Genomic DNA, 15,976 nt, shown 5'->3' with positions numbered 1-15,976 from the left:
TTCATTTAGTGTTTTCTAATTGAACAAGGAACAGGAATCATGTTCATGTAACAAAAGTAACATTTACGGTGGAGAGGAAACAAGACGGTGCTGTTTGAGAAGTACTGAAACATACAACACACACACACTGTATATTACCAAACGTGTGTGAATCCTTTGTATAGCCTGGAATTCTATATTGATTACTCATATGTGGTCTGATCCTCATTTAAGTCACGATAGCAGACAAACACAATCTACATAATGTAATGACAATAATAACGGTTCTGATCAATACATGTTCAATCTGGTTGCTGCTTTTGTCTCGATAAAACTATTCATGTATACCATGATGCGATCAAAACTCATTCCAGAGCTTCTTAGAAGAATTGTAGAGATGCATGATGCTGGAAAGAAAAGGGTTCGAAAAATGAGTTCTGTCTCAGAGCCAAGGCAGCATGCAATCACTGAGAGAACAACAGACTCAAACTTAGAAACAATTGTGTTTTGGAAGTGCTCGAGGAGTCCTGAGTCCTGCATAATCAAACCAGCAACTACAGGGTTAATACTGCGTGTCGGGTTGTGCTGAAACCTTACTAGGTCAGACAGAATGCTTTGTTATCATGACATGGATGAGATCAGACCACAGCGTATGAGGTATAAAAAAGAAGACATCTTAAAATAGCTTTACAAACCATTTTTGCATCTGCATACTGAGGGTGTTTGACATATCACATCTACTGTACAAGACACATAAGGAAACAAATACTATTGCTGTATAAGATGTACATAAATTGGATTACAAAACAAGTCAAGCTTCTCTTTCGGGGGCAGAGGATTTCCTGGGAACACACCGTGGCTGTTTCCATGGATCCAAACATCTAAAACCCTGTGGAGACCCAGCGGGACTAGCAGTGTCCGTATTTGGCAGACCAGTCCGTTCGCCCGTGGATGGTCTGTCCCGGTGGCCGAGGCAGCAGCCCGGGAGTGTGCTTTCTGGCCAACAGCGTGTTAGCAGAGGTGCTGGACTGACTTCGGCTGGATCGCCACGTTGCATAATCTTAAAAGGCGCAGAGAGAAGGAGAATCAACATCACACTCGGCGCTATTCCAGAAACGGGGGGAAACGAAGGACAAACGTGTTCTTACTTGACGTCGATTCAACTGAAGGATCCTTGTGCCCTCGGTGACCGGCAGAGCCCAGATCTTTTTTGTAAAAGGACGGCACGTATCCACCCGGGAGCGTACTTGTACCTTCAAATCGACACAAACAGATCCATTCGTCAAAATCAAGTAAACAGTGGCTTTGTTGTATCTGAAAGGAATGACACTCATCCCCAGACGTTACCATGGGTGCCTCTGCTGGGTAGAGTCCCTCCGAATGGAATACTGCTGTTATCCCAGAGGTGGCTTCCACTGTAGTCATTGGTACAATTTATGGCCGCATTCCTTTTTGTACTGATGCCTGATGAAGTGAAATGGTTCATTCATTAGATTTTCACTTAAATTCCCCTTTAAAAGCACTTCTAAGACTTAAAAATCATTATGTAACAAGAGATGAAGAAGATACATCTATACATGGAATAGAAATGTACATAAATCCTCTTATATATAGTTTATTTGTTGACTCTAAAGCCTTCAGTGGTGTAAATAAGTGCTGTGTGTTACCTGGTAAGTATCTGGACTGCCTTAAGTAATGCTGCTTAGCCGAGGCAGTTCTCGATGGCTCCTGGAATGTTGTAGTCTTGTTCAGGTTTAGAGGTGAATCTTCCTTCTTACTGGGCCGACTGAAATCCAGAACAGTATTCCCATATCTAACAAAGATAGGGAAGGGAGCTTCAATTAATGCTTGGACGGGACTAAAATGATCCTTTTTGATGTGTTAAGACAACAACATCATTGCATTTCTGCGTCTTGGTGATGCAGAGCTCCTTGTAGTAGTTATTTCTAGGTGTTTTCACTCAGCCTCACCTGCTCAGTGAGCCTTCGCCGCCGTGCCACAGCTTCTCTGTGTTCGGGAAAGCGGCCTTGCCGAGAATACTTAACGACGTCAGGTCCGTTTTGTCGGAGTCGTCCCAGTCGTCGGCCTTAAAGAGTCCGGTGCTGTGGCCCCACCGCCTGCGCCCCCCTTTGGGTTTCAGCTGATAGCTCTGGTTTGTATTCTCGGGATCTTGTCTAATCTGTGATAAGAAAGGGGCAATGGATCGTGGGTTGATATTGATCATAACTTCAAATCAAATCCACTGTGCTGATACAAAACAGTCAGAATAACTGAGATGGTGAGCAGCAGTCCAGATTGTTGGCACAGACTCACCTTAGTTTGGAAAGTCTTCTCAGCGATGTAAGGGAGGTGGTGGCTCAGCGCCGCTCCCTCCCGCCTCTCCGGCTTCAGGATGTGCTTGGGTTGTTGCTCGTGTGCCAACCCCGTGTGCTGTGGGTACGGCGGCGCCTGAGCAGCTGCCGACATCGGAGCCAGCTGAATCTGCTGGAGAGGCCTGCTGGAGGGGGCGCAGTGTTGGTTGACAGGTGGCGGCTGAGCGGGGGGAACGGGCTTGAGCATTGGCGGTTGTTGGTGGTGCAGGGTCTGCTGAGGCTGAGGCTGAGGCTGTGGCTGTAGTGGCGGCGTGAGACCGGGCCCGTGACGCATTCCCTGCTCCAAGATCTGCTGAGGAGTCCCCAAAGCCTGACCCACGTGGAAATAGGAATACCTGAGAGCCTGTAGACGGAGAAAAGGGGGGAAGAAAACACAATTTTATCCAATATTCTGTCAAATCAAACGTTGATCCATTGGTGTATCACTACCTGGGCAGACGCTGGTCTCTTCTTGGGATCCCACAGGAGCAGGTCTGTCATTAGATGGATGGCTTCAGCGCTGGCATTCGGGATCAGAGTCTTCAGATTACTGGGGATACACTGAGGCCAGCGGAAATTCATACAACTTGCCAGCTGAAATCCCTCCGGCCAATCGTTCTAGAGAGGGAGGACGATTTACAAAATCACATTTAAAGCACAGTCAGATTTTACAGGGTTTATTTTCGACCTAGTGTGCGACATCACCTTCTTCGGGGTTCCCAAGACTTGGCAGATCTTGAATATAGTATCCACTTCGCTGGAGCCGGGGAAAAGAGGCCTGAGGGTGTAGAGTTCAGCCATGATGCAGCCGACTGCCCACTGGTCTATGGGGGAATTGTATGATGTGGATCTGAGAAGCACCTCAGGAGCTCTGTACCTGGTCCAAATAAAAGATTAAACCTTTAGAACATGTATAAAAATAGAAGAACATGTGTTTTTTATTGTTCTGAAGCGTTAAATACCATCTAGTTGAGACGTAGTCAGTGTAAGGAGGTTGAGATCGGATCTCGCGTGCGAGTCCAAAGTCGCCTATTTTCACCAGCTCTGGTCCCATGCAGAGTAGATTCTCCGGCTTCATGTCCCTATGAAAGAAACCTGAAGAAAAACCCCATGATATGAAGTATTTGACATAAAAAACAATGAAATTACTCTCAAACGTGCCCCTTGGTGGGTAGTAAACACACACACACACATACCGTGCTTATGAATGAACGCCATCCCCTGCAAGATCTGAAACATAATATTTCTTACGGCCGATTCGGGAAACAACCGAGTCCTGAACAAAACAAAACAAACAAACAAAATCTCAATTAGTTTAGACGCTGTGAGAATTTTAAATGTATTGTTTTAAGTGGAATAAAAGGAAAAGAGTGAGATGGTATACCTGTCTTTCATGAGCTGATACAGGTTTTCCTTCATATACTCAAACACAAAGTACAAGTGGTCGTTTTCTCGAATGACCTCCTTAAGTTTGATCACGTTAGCGTGACTGAGTTTCTTTAAGGACTGAAAGAATAAAGAAAAAAGATTGATTTTAGAAGCACGTGGGCACGGAAAGAGTTAAAAAGAATGTGACAGGAAATCTAATCATGCCAAAACAGGTACACACACACACACACACACACAAATCACTGCAGCACATTGAAAAGCAACTGCAAAACCCTGCAGCTAGAAAATAAAACTTTCTCCTTAAAGGCAAAAAGGCTACTGTGAAATATATTATGCTTTTAATTTGAAAAGGGGGAATGGGGGAAATCAATTGAAGAGTAATAGAAAGCAGGATGTCCAGTTTGACCTGCATGCGCTGAATGGTACAACCATGCTAAAGTCTTAGTAAGAGGGAAGCCACAATGGGGTTTTTAGGGTTTTTTTAAAAATGCAAAACATGCTCGTATTCTCTCATCTAAAACTAGCGGGATTCTACGGATTAGCTTCGTCTACACACACGATCTGCTCCTCTAAAAAAAGGTCAAGCTCTAGGAAAAAGGAGGAGTGTTTTTGCCGAGGGGATGGGAACCAGAGCTCAAAATCCAACAGCACACAAGAATCACCTTCTGCTCTTAGAGACGCTTTGTGACATAGAAACATTCTGAACTGGTGTGAAAAGAAATGACAGTAAGCTTTCAACATTGGACAGAATCATTAGAGTATACATTATGTTTATGACATCATTATCAGCATCATTCTTCAAAATGTAGCTTTAGTTATAAGTCATAAGTTTAAATGAATACATTTACAACAGACAAATCGCTCCCCTCTCTCTCTCTCCCTCCCCCTCTCTCTCTCCCCCTCTTTCTCTCTCCCTCGCTGCCTCCCTCCCTCTCTCTATCCCTCTCTTTCTCCCTCCCTCTCTCCCTCTCTCTCTCTCATCACTCCCCCCCTCTCACTCTCTCTCTCTCCCCCTCTGTTGTTAGTTTCCAAACAGAATGCTCAAATAAAATCAAACTAATACAATTATGAGAAGTCAAAAGGTGCAACAGCTCATCTCATATCATTTCACAGTTTGTAGAACAGAACCAGGTGTCCATGTTGATTCGGAGTTGGTTTGTGCATAACTTGCTGTTTAAATTCTATCCTTCTTATTAAACCTTATTGACCTTGCTTTTATAAACGTATAAAGAACAACACACCTTGACTTCCCGTAGGTTCATGCATTCCTCCCAGGAGTAAAACTTCTTCTTCATTCTAGAAAAAAAAAAGTATAGTTAGTAATTAGTGTTAATTGTTTGCCACCATATCAATAAATTGCACAATCGTCCCAGCTGCTTTCAATCCTTAATGGTTACCAGGTTACCATAATAAAGACCATAATACAGGGCAGTGCTTTACAAAGAAAAGAAAGAAGTAAACACATATCCTCACTTCTTTATGGCGACCAGTTCTCCTGACTCCACGCTGCGGCCCAGGATGACGGAGCCGTAGGTGCCGTCGCCCAGCTGTCTGATGGATGTGTATCTATTCATGGTGCTTCTTCTTCAGATTCTAACTAGAGTTGGGAACAGCCTGTGTGTGTGTGTTCTCCAGCTGCTGTTGAATGCAACCATATCTTCCTATGACAACAGCAGAGGACCGACGGATCTGGAGGAGTCATGGTATCATGGGCTCGTCTCCCACAACCTGAGGGAGGAGGGGAGACAGAGAAAGATGCAAAAAGGATTTATTAAACATGTAATATGTTCAAATATGACAAAAGTAAAAGCCTGCATGACAATATAGCTCATCTTATATTGTTACTGACACTATTTGCCCCACCCAGGGTGCAATCGTCATGCTGCATTCAGGTGCAATTTTTAATTACTTAAGAGATTAAGATTATTCATTCATATTTTGATTAAGACAAAAATGTGAGTACGCCCAACAATTTCAATCACATTATATTATTATATGTCATCATATTACTCTGTTGCCTGAATTGACGTTGTGCTATTGTTGGTTTGATTGGAAGTGTGATATTTTCGATCAGGTGTGATGTACCTAAATGGAACACTTTCTACTCAATTTCTACTTAGATCTATAGAAAAAAATACCATTAAAACTGTAACAAAAGCAGTTCCACATTGCTAAGAAACCTTCGTATAGCCTGTATATATTGTGTATACACTGTATTATTGTACGTAACATGGCAAACAGCCAAAGAACCATCTCTATTTTGTTTCATCCATAAATAGATTACAATAGAATATTATTTGCAAGTTTTGTTAGCACTAACGCACAGACGTCCGTTAAAGAATACTGTACCGATTCTATGTTTATTTTTCTACACGATTAACGCTTTAAGGATTAAGACATAATGTTACAGAAAACATAGGATCAAATACCCACTCACCCTTTTGGTGTCAACTCGTTCTGAGCACACAGTTTCATCCGTCGTTGGTGTAAAAAAATTATGTCCGGAGGTTTGTTAATATAATGTAATGAGTTTAGTGACAGCAAAGATTTAAGCGCAACCAAATGTAATCAAATAACAAAATCTGGGCCCGTCGAGTCGCGTTGCTTTAAAGGGAGCTTGTGGTCGCACCGCAACAAATTACGGTTAAGTCTGTCGAATCTGGTGTTAGTGTCTCCTGCAGAAAAGCCAATAGTACTTCATCTTATTAACTAGTTCGTTATTGATAAAGGCGCTGAATGATTGACCCTGTTTAGGTCTGCAGCAGTAAACGATGGATGAGGAAAACAAACATGGCGGCTTCTTCTTCTGGCATTTTAACACATCAGGCGTTACAATGGCACGTTGCTGCCTCTATTGGTCGTTAAAGAATCTGCACCTTTATATTCTCATACAACAAAGTGGGCCAGAATTTTTGCAGTCACATTAGAGCTTCACCCTTGTCTTTTGCTAAAGAACACGTGCTCACAATTATGTGTTTCATGACTAATTGTATTATCTCCTCTCTGTATTGCTTGCCATAGATAAGGACCAGCACCATAAGGATAAGGCAATACCCCAAACCCACAGAACCTTAGCCTCAGTCAGGTCAGGTTTCCTCACACATTTGCTGCTACTTGTGTCACTAAGCTTCTGCCTTTCTTTTTATAGCACAGCACAAACAAACTTCGTGTATCTGTATCTGACATTATCACTCCCTTCCACTCCGACATATGCAGCACACAAATCCCAGTTCACATCTGCTTCTCTCAGCTCTATACCAGACGATTAGGAATTCTCCTCTTGGCTGCACAATAATGCTACCAATTCAGATATAGTATAAACAGTAACAACCCATTTACCAACCACATTTGTACAGAGCAGAGTGGCGCAGCGGAAGCGTGCTGGGCCCATAACCCAGAGGTCGATGGATCGAAACCATCCTCTGCTAAATGCACCCTTTTGCGCGGCACTGTCCATGTGGGACTCAGCTGGGAACTGGAGGTAGGGTTGCCGATTCCAGCCCCCGTGTGGACCAAGAGAGTTGCCAGCTTGCCTCCAGGGGCGCCTGGAATGGCTGCCCTGCACCCCCTCTGCAATGCATGTGTTTGTGTGTGTTAGAGGTGGTGCAAGTCAAATTAACATTGTGTATTGCATGTGATCTGACCAAAATAAAGTATCTTATCTCTCTGGCAAAATCCAAGTGAAGAGATGCTAAAACCAAATGCAACCTTTATACTAGTGGGATTCCGAGATGCCTTTCTACTTCCCATTGAAGATCAACCTCAGATGTTTCCCCCAAATTTCAGACAGTTCATTAGATTTATCACACTTATTGTAGTATAATCTTATCTAAATGAACTTTCCACATCCTTCTCTGGTAAACCAACCTGTACCTGCAGCTATTTAGTCTTCACACAGAGACAAGCAAAGTCCCAATATGTTTTTTCTTCGCAAAAACAAATAACAAGTTAAATTAATATTAGTAAAAACCCTCTTTTTGTGCTTTTCTGAATACTGTTTCATGACCAAATCACACACTTTATTGACTTAAAGCCAGGGTAACGCTCGTGACGTCTGGAGGGGGCTGAACACCATCACAGACTACAATAACAATGCGGAATATGCGGTGGATCCAGGTCAACAGGTTTGACTCTGCCATTCATTTGATCAATACACTAAGTCATACATCAATCTATAGTTCATATTGATGCACACAATGTTTTCCTCATCACAGAAATGACTACAACTGCAACTCTTTGTATATGGCTTCGGTAAATAATAGATATGAGGGCTCAAAGCAATGGGTCCACACCTACTATTGATGTTATGAGTTTCACACATAAAATTTTAATACCCTGACAAATATCTCAGACCTTCCCCTTATAGTATTTTATAGAGCATGATGGGGTTTTTTTTAGAGAAAGTGTTCTTCTTGAGGTCCATGGGGAGCCAATTCAGCTATTGACAGGAATTTTATAATTATTTATAACTTTTGATTTATACAGACGCATGCTTGAGGGTTCATCTTGAGCAGAACACTGATTGATTTATTGAGAGCTCCTTGAAATTTAATTTATGATTTGGATAAATGACGCACATTGTCTTATCTAAATAACTGGATATCCTTACAAAATCAAGCTTGCAACCAAGATATATGACAGAGTGGCTTTCTTTTAAAGATCAAACCTCAGAACAAAGCATGCACATTTCTAACAACTGATCGTTTTCGGAGTAAGGGATTAGATTACGTAATTGAACTGTTGATCCCGTAAATTGTCGACGGTCCCTTAGCTTCGGCTCTATGTATAGCGAGTCCGGGTTGTTTTTAACCTGACTGGCTCGCGCTCGTCTCACTTCCTGAGAAGCTCCAGGGCTGCTCAGCAAGATGGCTGCATTCCTGCGAGCTCGTAAATATGTCCGCTGTGTTGTACGCTTCTCCGACCGTGAACTGTAAACGCTAGTTTAGTTAAATCGTGAAAACTCAAGGACGCTTTACCAGTCCGGCTGCCATGGTGGGTGAACTCTGTTCTCTTAAGGTTATATTGAGGATTGAATGCGTTAGCTCGGTAGCTAGCAGTGAATGTGACCTGCTAGGTAGCGTAGCAGCGTAGTTGTAGTCCGGGACTGACGTGTCTCCTCGAGGACTCATTTAATCAACACATGGAAGGTTGTAAAGTCGCTTTACGCAAGCAAAACATTGAATTGAGTCAATTAAATGACTACACAATTGCACAAAATCTTTCTCCTTGTATTTGAGGGTTGACGTTAGCATTAGCATTTAAACGGTTGAATTCCATTTCTTGCAACGCAACTCGTCAGGTCAAGTCAGCGCTTAACCCGAGTTTGGTGACTGTTGTGTGTACCTGTGGAGGCGCTGCGGCTCGGTTCCTCTTCACCGTAAATGTGCCGCTGCTTCGGGTTAAATCTTTGCAAACGGGACCAGGTAACTTTCCTTTAAATGCGAAATATCAACGTCAAACATGGTTTTGCTTTACAACCGCGTCAAGCTCTTGATAAACAACATCGACGACACCAAACTTACAGTTGCAGTACTGACGTCACCAAAACTATCCTAGGTTACAATGCTGACGACACATTAATACATTACTATATTAATAAACAGCTTCAGCGCCACCCGAACTAACAAAGTAACAAGTCTACTAAATGATGCCTTTTATTTTTTGAAATTAAATAATTTATGTATGAAAAAAAATAGATAAATTATGCATTTACATGTTTATTAAATTAAATAATACATTTTGACAAAATTATTACAATCCTTAAGTTAATATTTGGCTCTTATAATTTATTCAGTCAAAGTTTGGAATTATCAATATATAGCCCTGTATAACTTAAGATGAACCAGCTTCTCATTTAAGCATTGCTGCCATTAAAGAGCTTGTATTATTAAATATTTATGATAAGTGGATACATTTGTATTAATAAGCATAAATAATTCACCAAGTCATTTTTCAGAAGCTAGTGCGCTGCACTGGCATTGTCGGGTTGCAACAAGTTTTGCTCAATGGTAAAATTGCCCCCCTGCTGACAATAGTTTGGCTTGATCAGGACAAGTTGAGTCCATACGACTTGGCATCTCTTAATGCTTCCCTTTATCAAGTTAAGTAAGACTTCATTTGTGATTCTTGCAGACAGAAGAAAATGTGAATATTGGAGGTTCAGTGGAGGAGGAAGATGAAGGTTCAGATGACTCTGACCTCCAGGTAAGATATGGCCTGGGAACAGAAACGGTTGTACCAGCCTGTAGTTGTAAAGTTTGATAAATTGTTTGCACTAGCTTTCATGTTGGTGATAAAGATGTACTGATAAATGATAAAATGTGCGAAAACAAGGGAGTCAGGCTGCAGACAGGAGGGACTTCAGCTCACCTGCACATTCTCAGTAGAGGCGTGTCTGCTCTCATGTAAACACTCGGAGGGAGAGCCAGAGTTTCTCCATTCAACTTTGTTTCTTTCTCTCCCCTCTCACTTCTCTCTCTCTCCCTCACGGTTGCAATTCTGAAATGTTGCCGCTGTATATACACATGTAAGTGGCATCTGAGAGTGTTTGCCTGTCATGAGCACAATAGTTTGAGTAAAAAAAACGTGCTTGGCTGCAGGTGTGTATGCGTCTAGTGTGTGTGTGTGAGTGGATGAGAGCTGCCTTCCTTTGCTTGAACTGTGGGTGCAACTGCCTACGCTGCCAAGTTAACTTATCTGATCACGGTGTGCTGTATTAAAAGCATTTAACTGCTTTGTCGACTTACTTTGCTTCTACTCACAGTATGATATGGTGCAGCAACAACTAAACCCCCAAAACCCTAGAAATATGCAGTGAGCAAGAATGTAGTTAAGATGGAGCATTGTCACCATATTGCTTGATTTGCATCGAGGGTCTTTGCAGGAAACATGGATGCTTCTGTCCGTCATTCAAATACAACCTGCCTCAATTGATTACAGCAATCTGTAGTCTTAAACACTTTCTCTACACTTGATTGGTATTGGAAATCTGTTTCTGCTCCACCTCCTCAGATTGCTCCCTGTAAAGCTTAGACTTATTCAGTGTACTTAACCAAACACACAGCTATAGATGCATGGGTTTGGATAAATGCTGTTAATGTCCACGTAAGCCAAAATCTATGTAGAGTAGAGAACGTCACCACTGTTGTTCTAAACGGTAACCAACAACCTTTTTTTGTTGTTGTCTCTGAATAACTGTTAATCCAATTGCAGGTGGAGCTTAATGCGTTCAGAGCCCAGTGGATGTCTGAACTCAAACCAAGCTCTGGAGCGAGTGGGAGGAGCGATCGATATCTGCGAGCTGCAGCTCTGAAAAGGACGCAGGAACTTGCTCGGGAGGAGAAAGTGAGGCGCGCCCTTATGTGTGCAGATCATGTTTCTATGTGTACTCTGGAATTATGACTTTTGACATTTAGAGTGCCGTTTAAATTGCTGACAAGACTTCTCTCTCTCTCTCTCAGGCCACAGAGCTGTTCTTGAGAGCTGTTGATGAAGAGCACAATGGTGCCGTCTATGAAGGTTGGTTTCAAAAACATAATTTCACAAGGCACATCCAAGGGCTTCATAACAGGGCGGACAAATAATCACTACTGACTTAACGGCTTTATGACTTGACTTGCAGCAATCAAGTACTATCGCTTGGCGATGCAGCTTGTGCCTGACATCGAGTTCAAAATCAACTACAGTCGCCCTCCTGACACGGATCAAGATGGAGGAGACTAGTAAGCTCTTTTATTTTGGAGTCGGGGGTTAGCGGGATCTGAATTTTTACATGTGATAGTCATTAGTGCATTTAGTTGCTACTTAAAGTGAAAATGATTCCTGTTTATGCCAGCATGGAGAAGGCAGATGTGGACGGTGAGAGTGAGGAGCTCTTGGTCTACCTGGAGCAGCTTCTCATCCTGGAAGACTCTTTCCCAAAGATCTGTACTCCAGAGTTTGACATGTCTCAGACTCACATTTCAGGTACATTTGCTCACATTATTCAATTGTATCTGCGGCTACATTTTCCCTCTGTTTGTCTCCCTCTAATAACTAATTTCTCTTTATTTGACTGCAGCGTTGCCGCGTGAGATCCTGATCTACATATTCCGCTGGGTGGTGTCCAGTGATCTGGACATGCGCACTCTTGAGGAACTGTCCTCGGTCTGCCGAGGGTTTTACATCTGTGCAAGGTTCGTCCTTATCTCTTTTTACAGCAACCTTTCACTCGGTTTAATCAAATGTGTGTGTGTATTACAGGCAAACTTTACAACAGCACCAAAAAGCCCAAATTCACATTCCATTGGAACCAACCAGAAACCACAAACACCAAACACCAGACAGGTGGCTTCTGTTGCCAGCACACAAACAGCCTCAATAACAAATGTTTAAGCTTCCAGGGATGACGGTTGTGAAATTAAAGAGCTATTGCGAGTTTGAGTACACAAACTGAGCACACAGATGTGGGTCAGGGTGTGTGTGGATGCTATCACTTGCTTGCTCTCAAATTGGGGCAAACAGGAATGAATATACATAGAAATCTGCTGTGATCAGTAAGTTTCTTTGTAAGGGTTTGATAATGTCAGATGTCCTGCTTGGAGGCACTTTGCTGCAAATGTGAAGGCTTCTGCCACCATCTGATAGTGATGTAAGATCTGTCAAAGGGTTTTCATTTGAACACTTTGGTTGCTGATTGGTCTGTTTAGAGATCAAGGCAACGTTCTGCTTCATCTAACTTGCATAGCTTAGAGTCAGACGCTGGTGGAAAGCAGCCTTAAATTGCCCAGGGGAGCCGTGTGTTCAAATATATTTGTTGCTCTCCGACTCTGCCACTCCCACCAGACACACCCACCTCAACCACTAAGTGCCCATGTGCGTTTGTCTGTGTGTTGCACCTCCTACTGTTTGTTACTGAAAAACACTGAGCTCAGAAAATACCATCATTTACCACAAGGGGAACAACTACCTACTTATAGCTCCATTACCTCTTACGGGCTGAATGGAGCTATGACGCGCTTCCTTTTCCATCACACTTGTAGTCGAGCTGTCCTGTGAAGCGGAGCTGAAGCCCTCTGCCCTCAGCTTGGGCTCAAACCCGTCTTTAGCTTTACAATGACAGCAGGCTGGTGACAGAGGTTCTTCTCACTTCTCTCCAGGGATCCAGAGATTTGGCGCGTTGCCTGTCTGAAGGTGTGGGGACGCAACTGCACCAAAGTTGTACCCTTCAGGACCTGGAGAGAGATGTTCCTGCATAGGCCACATGTCCGTTTTGATGGTAATTACACACACAATCTGTTAAAATGTGTGTATACGTATATACACGTATCAGGGTTTTCCCTACCATTGTGCGGCTTAGGTGCTCCCTCATCTTCTCTGACGACTCCCATCTCTTGTCTTTGGAGAACTCTTTTCTCCATTTAAATAGGCAGAATGACTGATTATAGATTGGAGACACCTGTGATACCTACATTAATTCAAGAAAGTAGTTTGCTGGAAATATCACTACAATACAGTTTTATAATCACTTCTAAGGGGTATCAATAATTGTGTCCATTTCATTATCATGTGTTCTATTACTTAAAATATGTCACATCAATAATCAAAAGCAAACTGTTACTCATCAATCTTAACACAATAAAAACGATTTTTTATTTGACTTTTCAATGTTTATCCGCTGCATGTAAAACGCTTTTCTGCACGTTCGACATTTCACACCGGACTTTGTTTTTTCCCAGGCGTCTACATCAGCAAGTCGTCGTACATGCGGCAGGGAGAAGAATCCCTGGATGGATTCTTCCGGGCGTGGCACCAGGTGGAGTGCTACAGGTACATATTTGACTTCCGTCTTTACTTCCTCCTCAATCCTTTGCTAAGTCTACAGAGATAAAAGCAGAACACACTGTCCGGTCCGTCCACAGGTACCTGCGCTTCTTCTCCGACGGACACGTCATGATGCTGACCACCCCCGAGGACCCGTTGACTGTCATCCCTCGCTTGCGTAATCGAGGCACCAGGTAATCAATATGAACGAGCACTGGACTGCCAAAATAGTTCCCCCCCCCCAAAGCGAGAGCAAACAATCTCACACGGGTGGAATCTGGTTTACAGGATGGATTCGGTTCTGTGCGGTCACTACCGTCTGTCACAGGAGACGGACAATCAAACCAAAGTTTTTGCTGTCGTCTGCAAGAAGAAGGAAGAGGTGAGTCCGCTTTCAAGGGAAGGAATAGGACGGATTCATACGGAACACAGTTGAAAGGGTCTCGTATATGTCTTTACAGAGAGTGGCTGAGACTCCGAGAAACCGCTTCTTCAGACGCAACGCCGCTCCCGAGGCCGAGCACACCTTCCATGTGGGTCTGCATCTGTCCTCCAGGGGGCATCAGCGTTTCAGTAAGCTGGTGTGGGCTCACCACTCCTGCCACATCACCTACAAGTAAGGGATTTACAACCCGAGCGTTTGCAGTGACCTTTCATTATGTCAACACACCATCACAATGGCTTTAGATGTTGATGTTTGTCCCCTGCGTTTGCCTTTTTAGACTCAGCGGGGAAACCATTGTCTCTACGTTTGAACTGGACAGGATGTACACACCCTTTTTCTTTGCACGTGTGAAGAGTTACACAGCTTTCTCCGGGCAGCCACTTTAAGTAGATCTGAACTACTACTGACGAACTGGAGAGCACCGCGGGATTCATCATTCATCCACTAAACGCGTTCTTCACCCGACTCGTTTCATTTGCGCCGCAGTAGCTGAATTCTGCTTTTAATGGAAATCTTTTTATGTTCCCCCGCGTGATTTAAGCTACGTTAGCATGTTATGTTCCAGATTAAGAATACTGTCATGTTTTTTGATTTCAGAAACTCATGTTATACGCTGATATGTACAAACGATTGGGGACTCTTTTTTTTTCTCTCTCCATGTATTCTCAACAATGATTATTTGTTGTTTTTGTTCCATTGCTGCACTCTCACCCAGAAGTACACCGAATGTGCTCTAATGCGTCACTTCATTCTAAACGGTTTAGCCTTGGTTTTTTGAAATGAAAATGACTTTACGAGACGTTTACGACAGAACTATTCCACTTTGTGATGTAGTCGTTATACAGCATGGGTGTGTGTGTGTTTAACTGGTCCTGATGTGCCGCTTGCATGGTTTTGCCCACCGGTCATCAGCGTGAATTTGCACTCGTAAATCACTTTTCACATGTGGCCGTGACCCTGAGGTAGCAAAATGGAGTACATGAGCAATATAACTGTGTGTGTGTGTGTGTATACTACAATAATCTGTTCACCCAGTCCGTCTATGGTCTATGCTGGTTATCTCTGACTTAAATGAAGCTCTCGTGTTCTGTCGGTGTTAACATTTTGGCCATGCAACAAACCCACCTAAAGTCTTTATGGATCACACACCTGGCCACTGCTGCAGTGTTTGTGTTTGTGTGGTTTGTGCTCTGAACCATTAAACAGTTCATGCAACTTGTTGACATTTACTGTATTCATGAAAATGTGTGTTCTTATGTTCACTTCACCATGATGTATGATGGAAATTATATAGAGCCTTGAGAGAATCTTTATAACCTATGATGATCACATCTTTTGGATCAATCATTACAGAATTTGGGAGCCAGAATCAGGACTGACTAAGGCTTAAACACTGAAAAGCTGTAAGTTCTGAACCTTTGACTGCAGCCTTTATTACGCCACTCCTTTCTCTGAAGGTCAAAAATGACTCAAACATCCCCACTGAGCTTTAATCCAATACAAATAAGCAAATAAAGGGAAAATAGAACACATCAATGCTTTTATTTGTTTTAATTTCAACATTTTTAAATACAACTACAACGCTGCCCTCATTTCTACAGAAGCGCAGATTGATTCAAAGCCTTTGAGCAAATGCTTGTTACCACTGCCATAAGAAACATGACACCGTTTCTTGTGAATCTATGAATTATCTCTGGTCTCTGCAAAAATATTACTATTATAACACAAAGAGACAGATTCCACCTCTTGCCTCATCAAAGAGTTTGCTGCTGTGTTATTAAGGCTAAAGGGTTCCGCAGCACTAAAAAGCATTTAACACAACAATGCAGTTCAATTCATGGTAATCTGAATTAGCTGTGCCTGTCATGTAGCCCCGTAGTATTTGTTTGAATTTAAAGAACAAAGGGAATAACTATGTTTCTTTTTCAAAACAAAACAAAGAATAATTTTGCTGTCTTGAAAATATATTTTTCATTAAATGTTTGTTATGGCGTATGGTAAAAGAAGCAAT

At 42.6% G+C, this 15,976-nt stretch overlaps 2 protein-coding genes across 5 annotated transcripts; one reads left to right on the top strand and one right to left on the bottom strand.

The window, feature by feature from the left end:
- Positions 1-27: 27 nt before the first annotated feature.
- LOC143010663 (serine/threonine-protein kinase ICK-like) lies at positions 28-9,216 on the bottom strand. Of its 2 annotated transcripts, none has more exons than XM_076163137.1 (14): positions 9,063-9,216; positions 5,193-5,447; positions 4,961-5,015; positions 3,715-3,836; positions 3,527-3,606; positions 3,293-3,425; positions 3,036-3,207; positions 2,781-2,948; positions 2,293-2,694; positions 1,950-2,158; positions 1,647-1,792; positions 1,327-1,443; positions 1,128-1,232; positions 28-1,039 (listed from the first exon to the last, which is right to left on the bottom strand). In XM_076163137.1, the coding sequence occupies exons 2-14, from the start codon at positions 5,291-5,293 to the stop codon at positions 888-890; spliced, it is 1,962 nt and encodes a 653-aa protein (XP_076019252.1). In that variant the 5' UTR covers positions 5,294-5,447; positions 9,063-9,216; the 3' UTR covers positions 28-887. The 2 variants fall into 2 exon arrangements, with proteins under 2 accessions (XP_076019252.1, XP_076019243.1); XM_076163128.1 differs by lacking the exon at positions 9,063-9,216 and adding an exon at positions 6,157-6,575.
- Positions 8,532-15,913, top strand: fbxo9 (F-box protein 9). Of its 3 annotated transcripts, none has more exons than XM_076163160.1 (13): positions 8,532-8,711; positions 9,852-9,923; positions 10,938-11,063; positions 11,180-11,237; positions 11,341-11,440; positions 11,554-11,684; positions 11,779-11,893; positions 12,857-12,975; positions 13,436-13,526; positions 13,619-13,714; positions 13,809-13,902; positions 13,982-14,136; positions 14,243-15,913. In XM_076163160.1, the coding sequence occupies exons 1-13, from the start codon at positions 8,709-8,711 to the stop codon at positions 14,349-14,351; spliced, it is 1,269 nt and encodes a 422-aa protein (XP_076019275.1). In that variant the 5' UTR covers positions 8,532-8,708; the 3' UTR covers positions 14,352-15,913. The 3 variants fall into 3 exon arrangements, with proteins under 3 accessions (XP_076019275.1, XP_076019265.1, XP_076019283.1); XM_076163150.1 differs by having other exon boundaries at positions 8,534-8,711; positions 10,932-11,063; XM_076163168.1 differs by lacking the exons at positions 8,532-8,711; positions 9,852-9,923 and adding an exon at positions 9,936-10,245 and having other exon boundaries at positions 10,932-11,063.
- Positions 15,914-15,976: the final 63 nt, after the last annotated feature.

The sequence above is a fragment of the Genypterus blacodes genome, unplaced genomic scaffold, assembly GCF_046128005.1.
Source record: "Genypterus blacodes isolate CSIRO-AG114 ecotype Tasmania unplaced genomic scaffold, CSIRO-AGI_Gbla_v1 ptg000012l_1, whole genome shotgun sequence".
NCBI classification, from domain to species: domain Eukaryota; kingdom Metazoa; phylum Chordata; class Actinopteri; order Ophidiiformes; family Ophidiidae; genus Genypterus; species Genypterus blacodes.
The sequence above is the reverse complement of the archived record's forward strand: the minus strand, read 5'-3'. Positions and strand labels throughout refer to the sequence as shown.

What these genes read in the sequence shown, in the direction of transcription:
- LOC143010663 (XM_076163137.1), bottom strand. Translation starts at nt 5,293, where the DNA reads ATGAATAGATACACATCCATCAGACAGCTGGGCGACGGCACCTACGGC. An exon ending in TCTTGGGAACCCCGAAGAAG is followed by an intron (nt 2,949 to 3,035) that starts GTGATGTCGCAC and finishes CTCCCTCTCTAG; the next exon opens with AACGATTGGCCGGAGGGATT. An exon ending in TTCAGTTGAATCGACGTCAA is followed by an intron (nt 1,040 to 1,127) that starts GTAAGAACACGT and finishes GCGCCTTTTAAG; the next exon opens with ATTATGCAACGTGGCGATCC.
- fbxo9 (XM_076163150.1), top strand. An exon ending in CAATGGTGCCGTCTATGAAG is followed by an intron (nt 11,238 to 11,340) that starts GTTGGTTTCAAA and finishes CTTGACTTGCAG; the next exon opens with CAATCAAGTACTATCGCTTG. An exon ending in GATCAAGATGGAGGAGACTA is followed by an intron (nt 11,441 to 11,553) that starts GTAAGCTCTTTT and finishes TGTTTATGCCAG; the next exon opens with CATGGAGAAGGCAGATGTGG.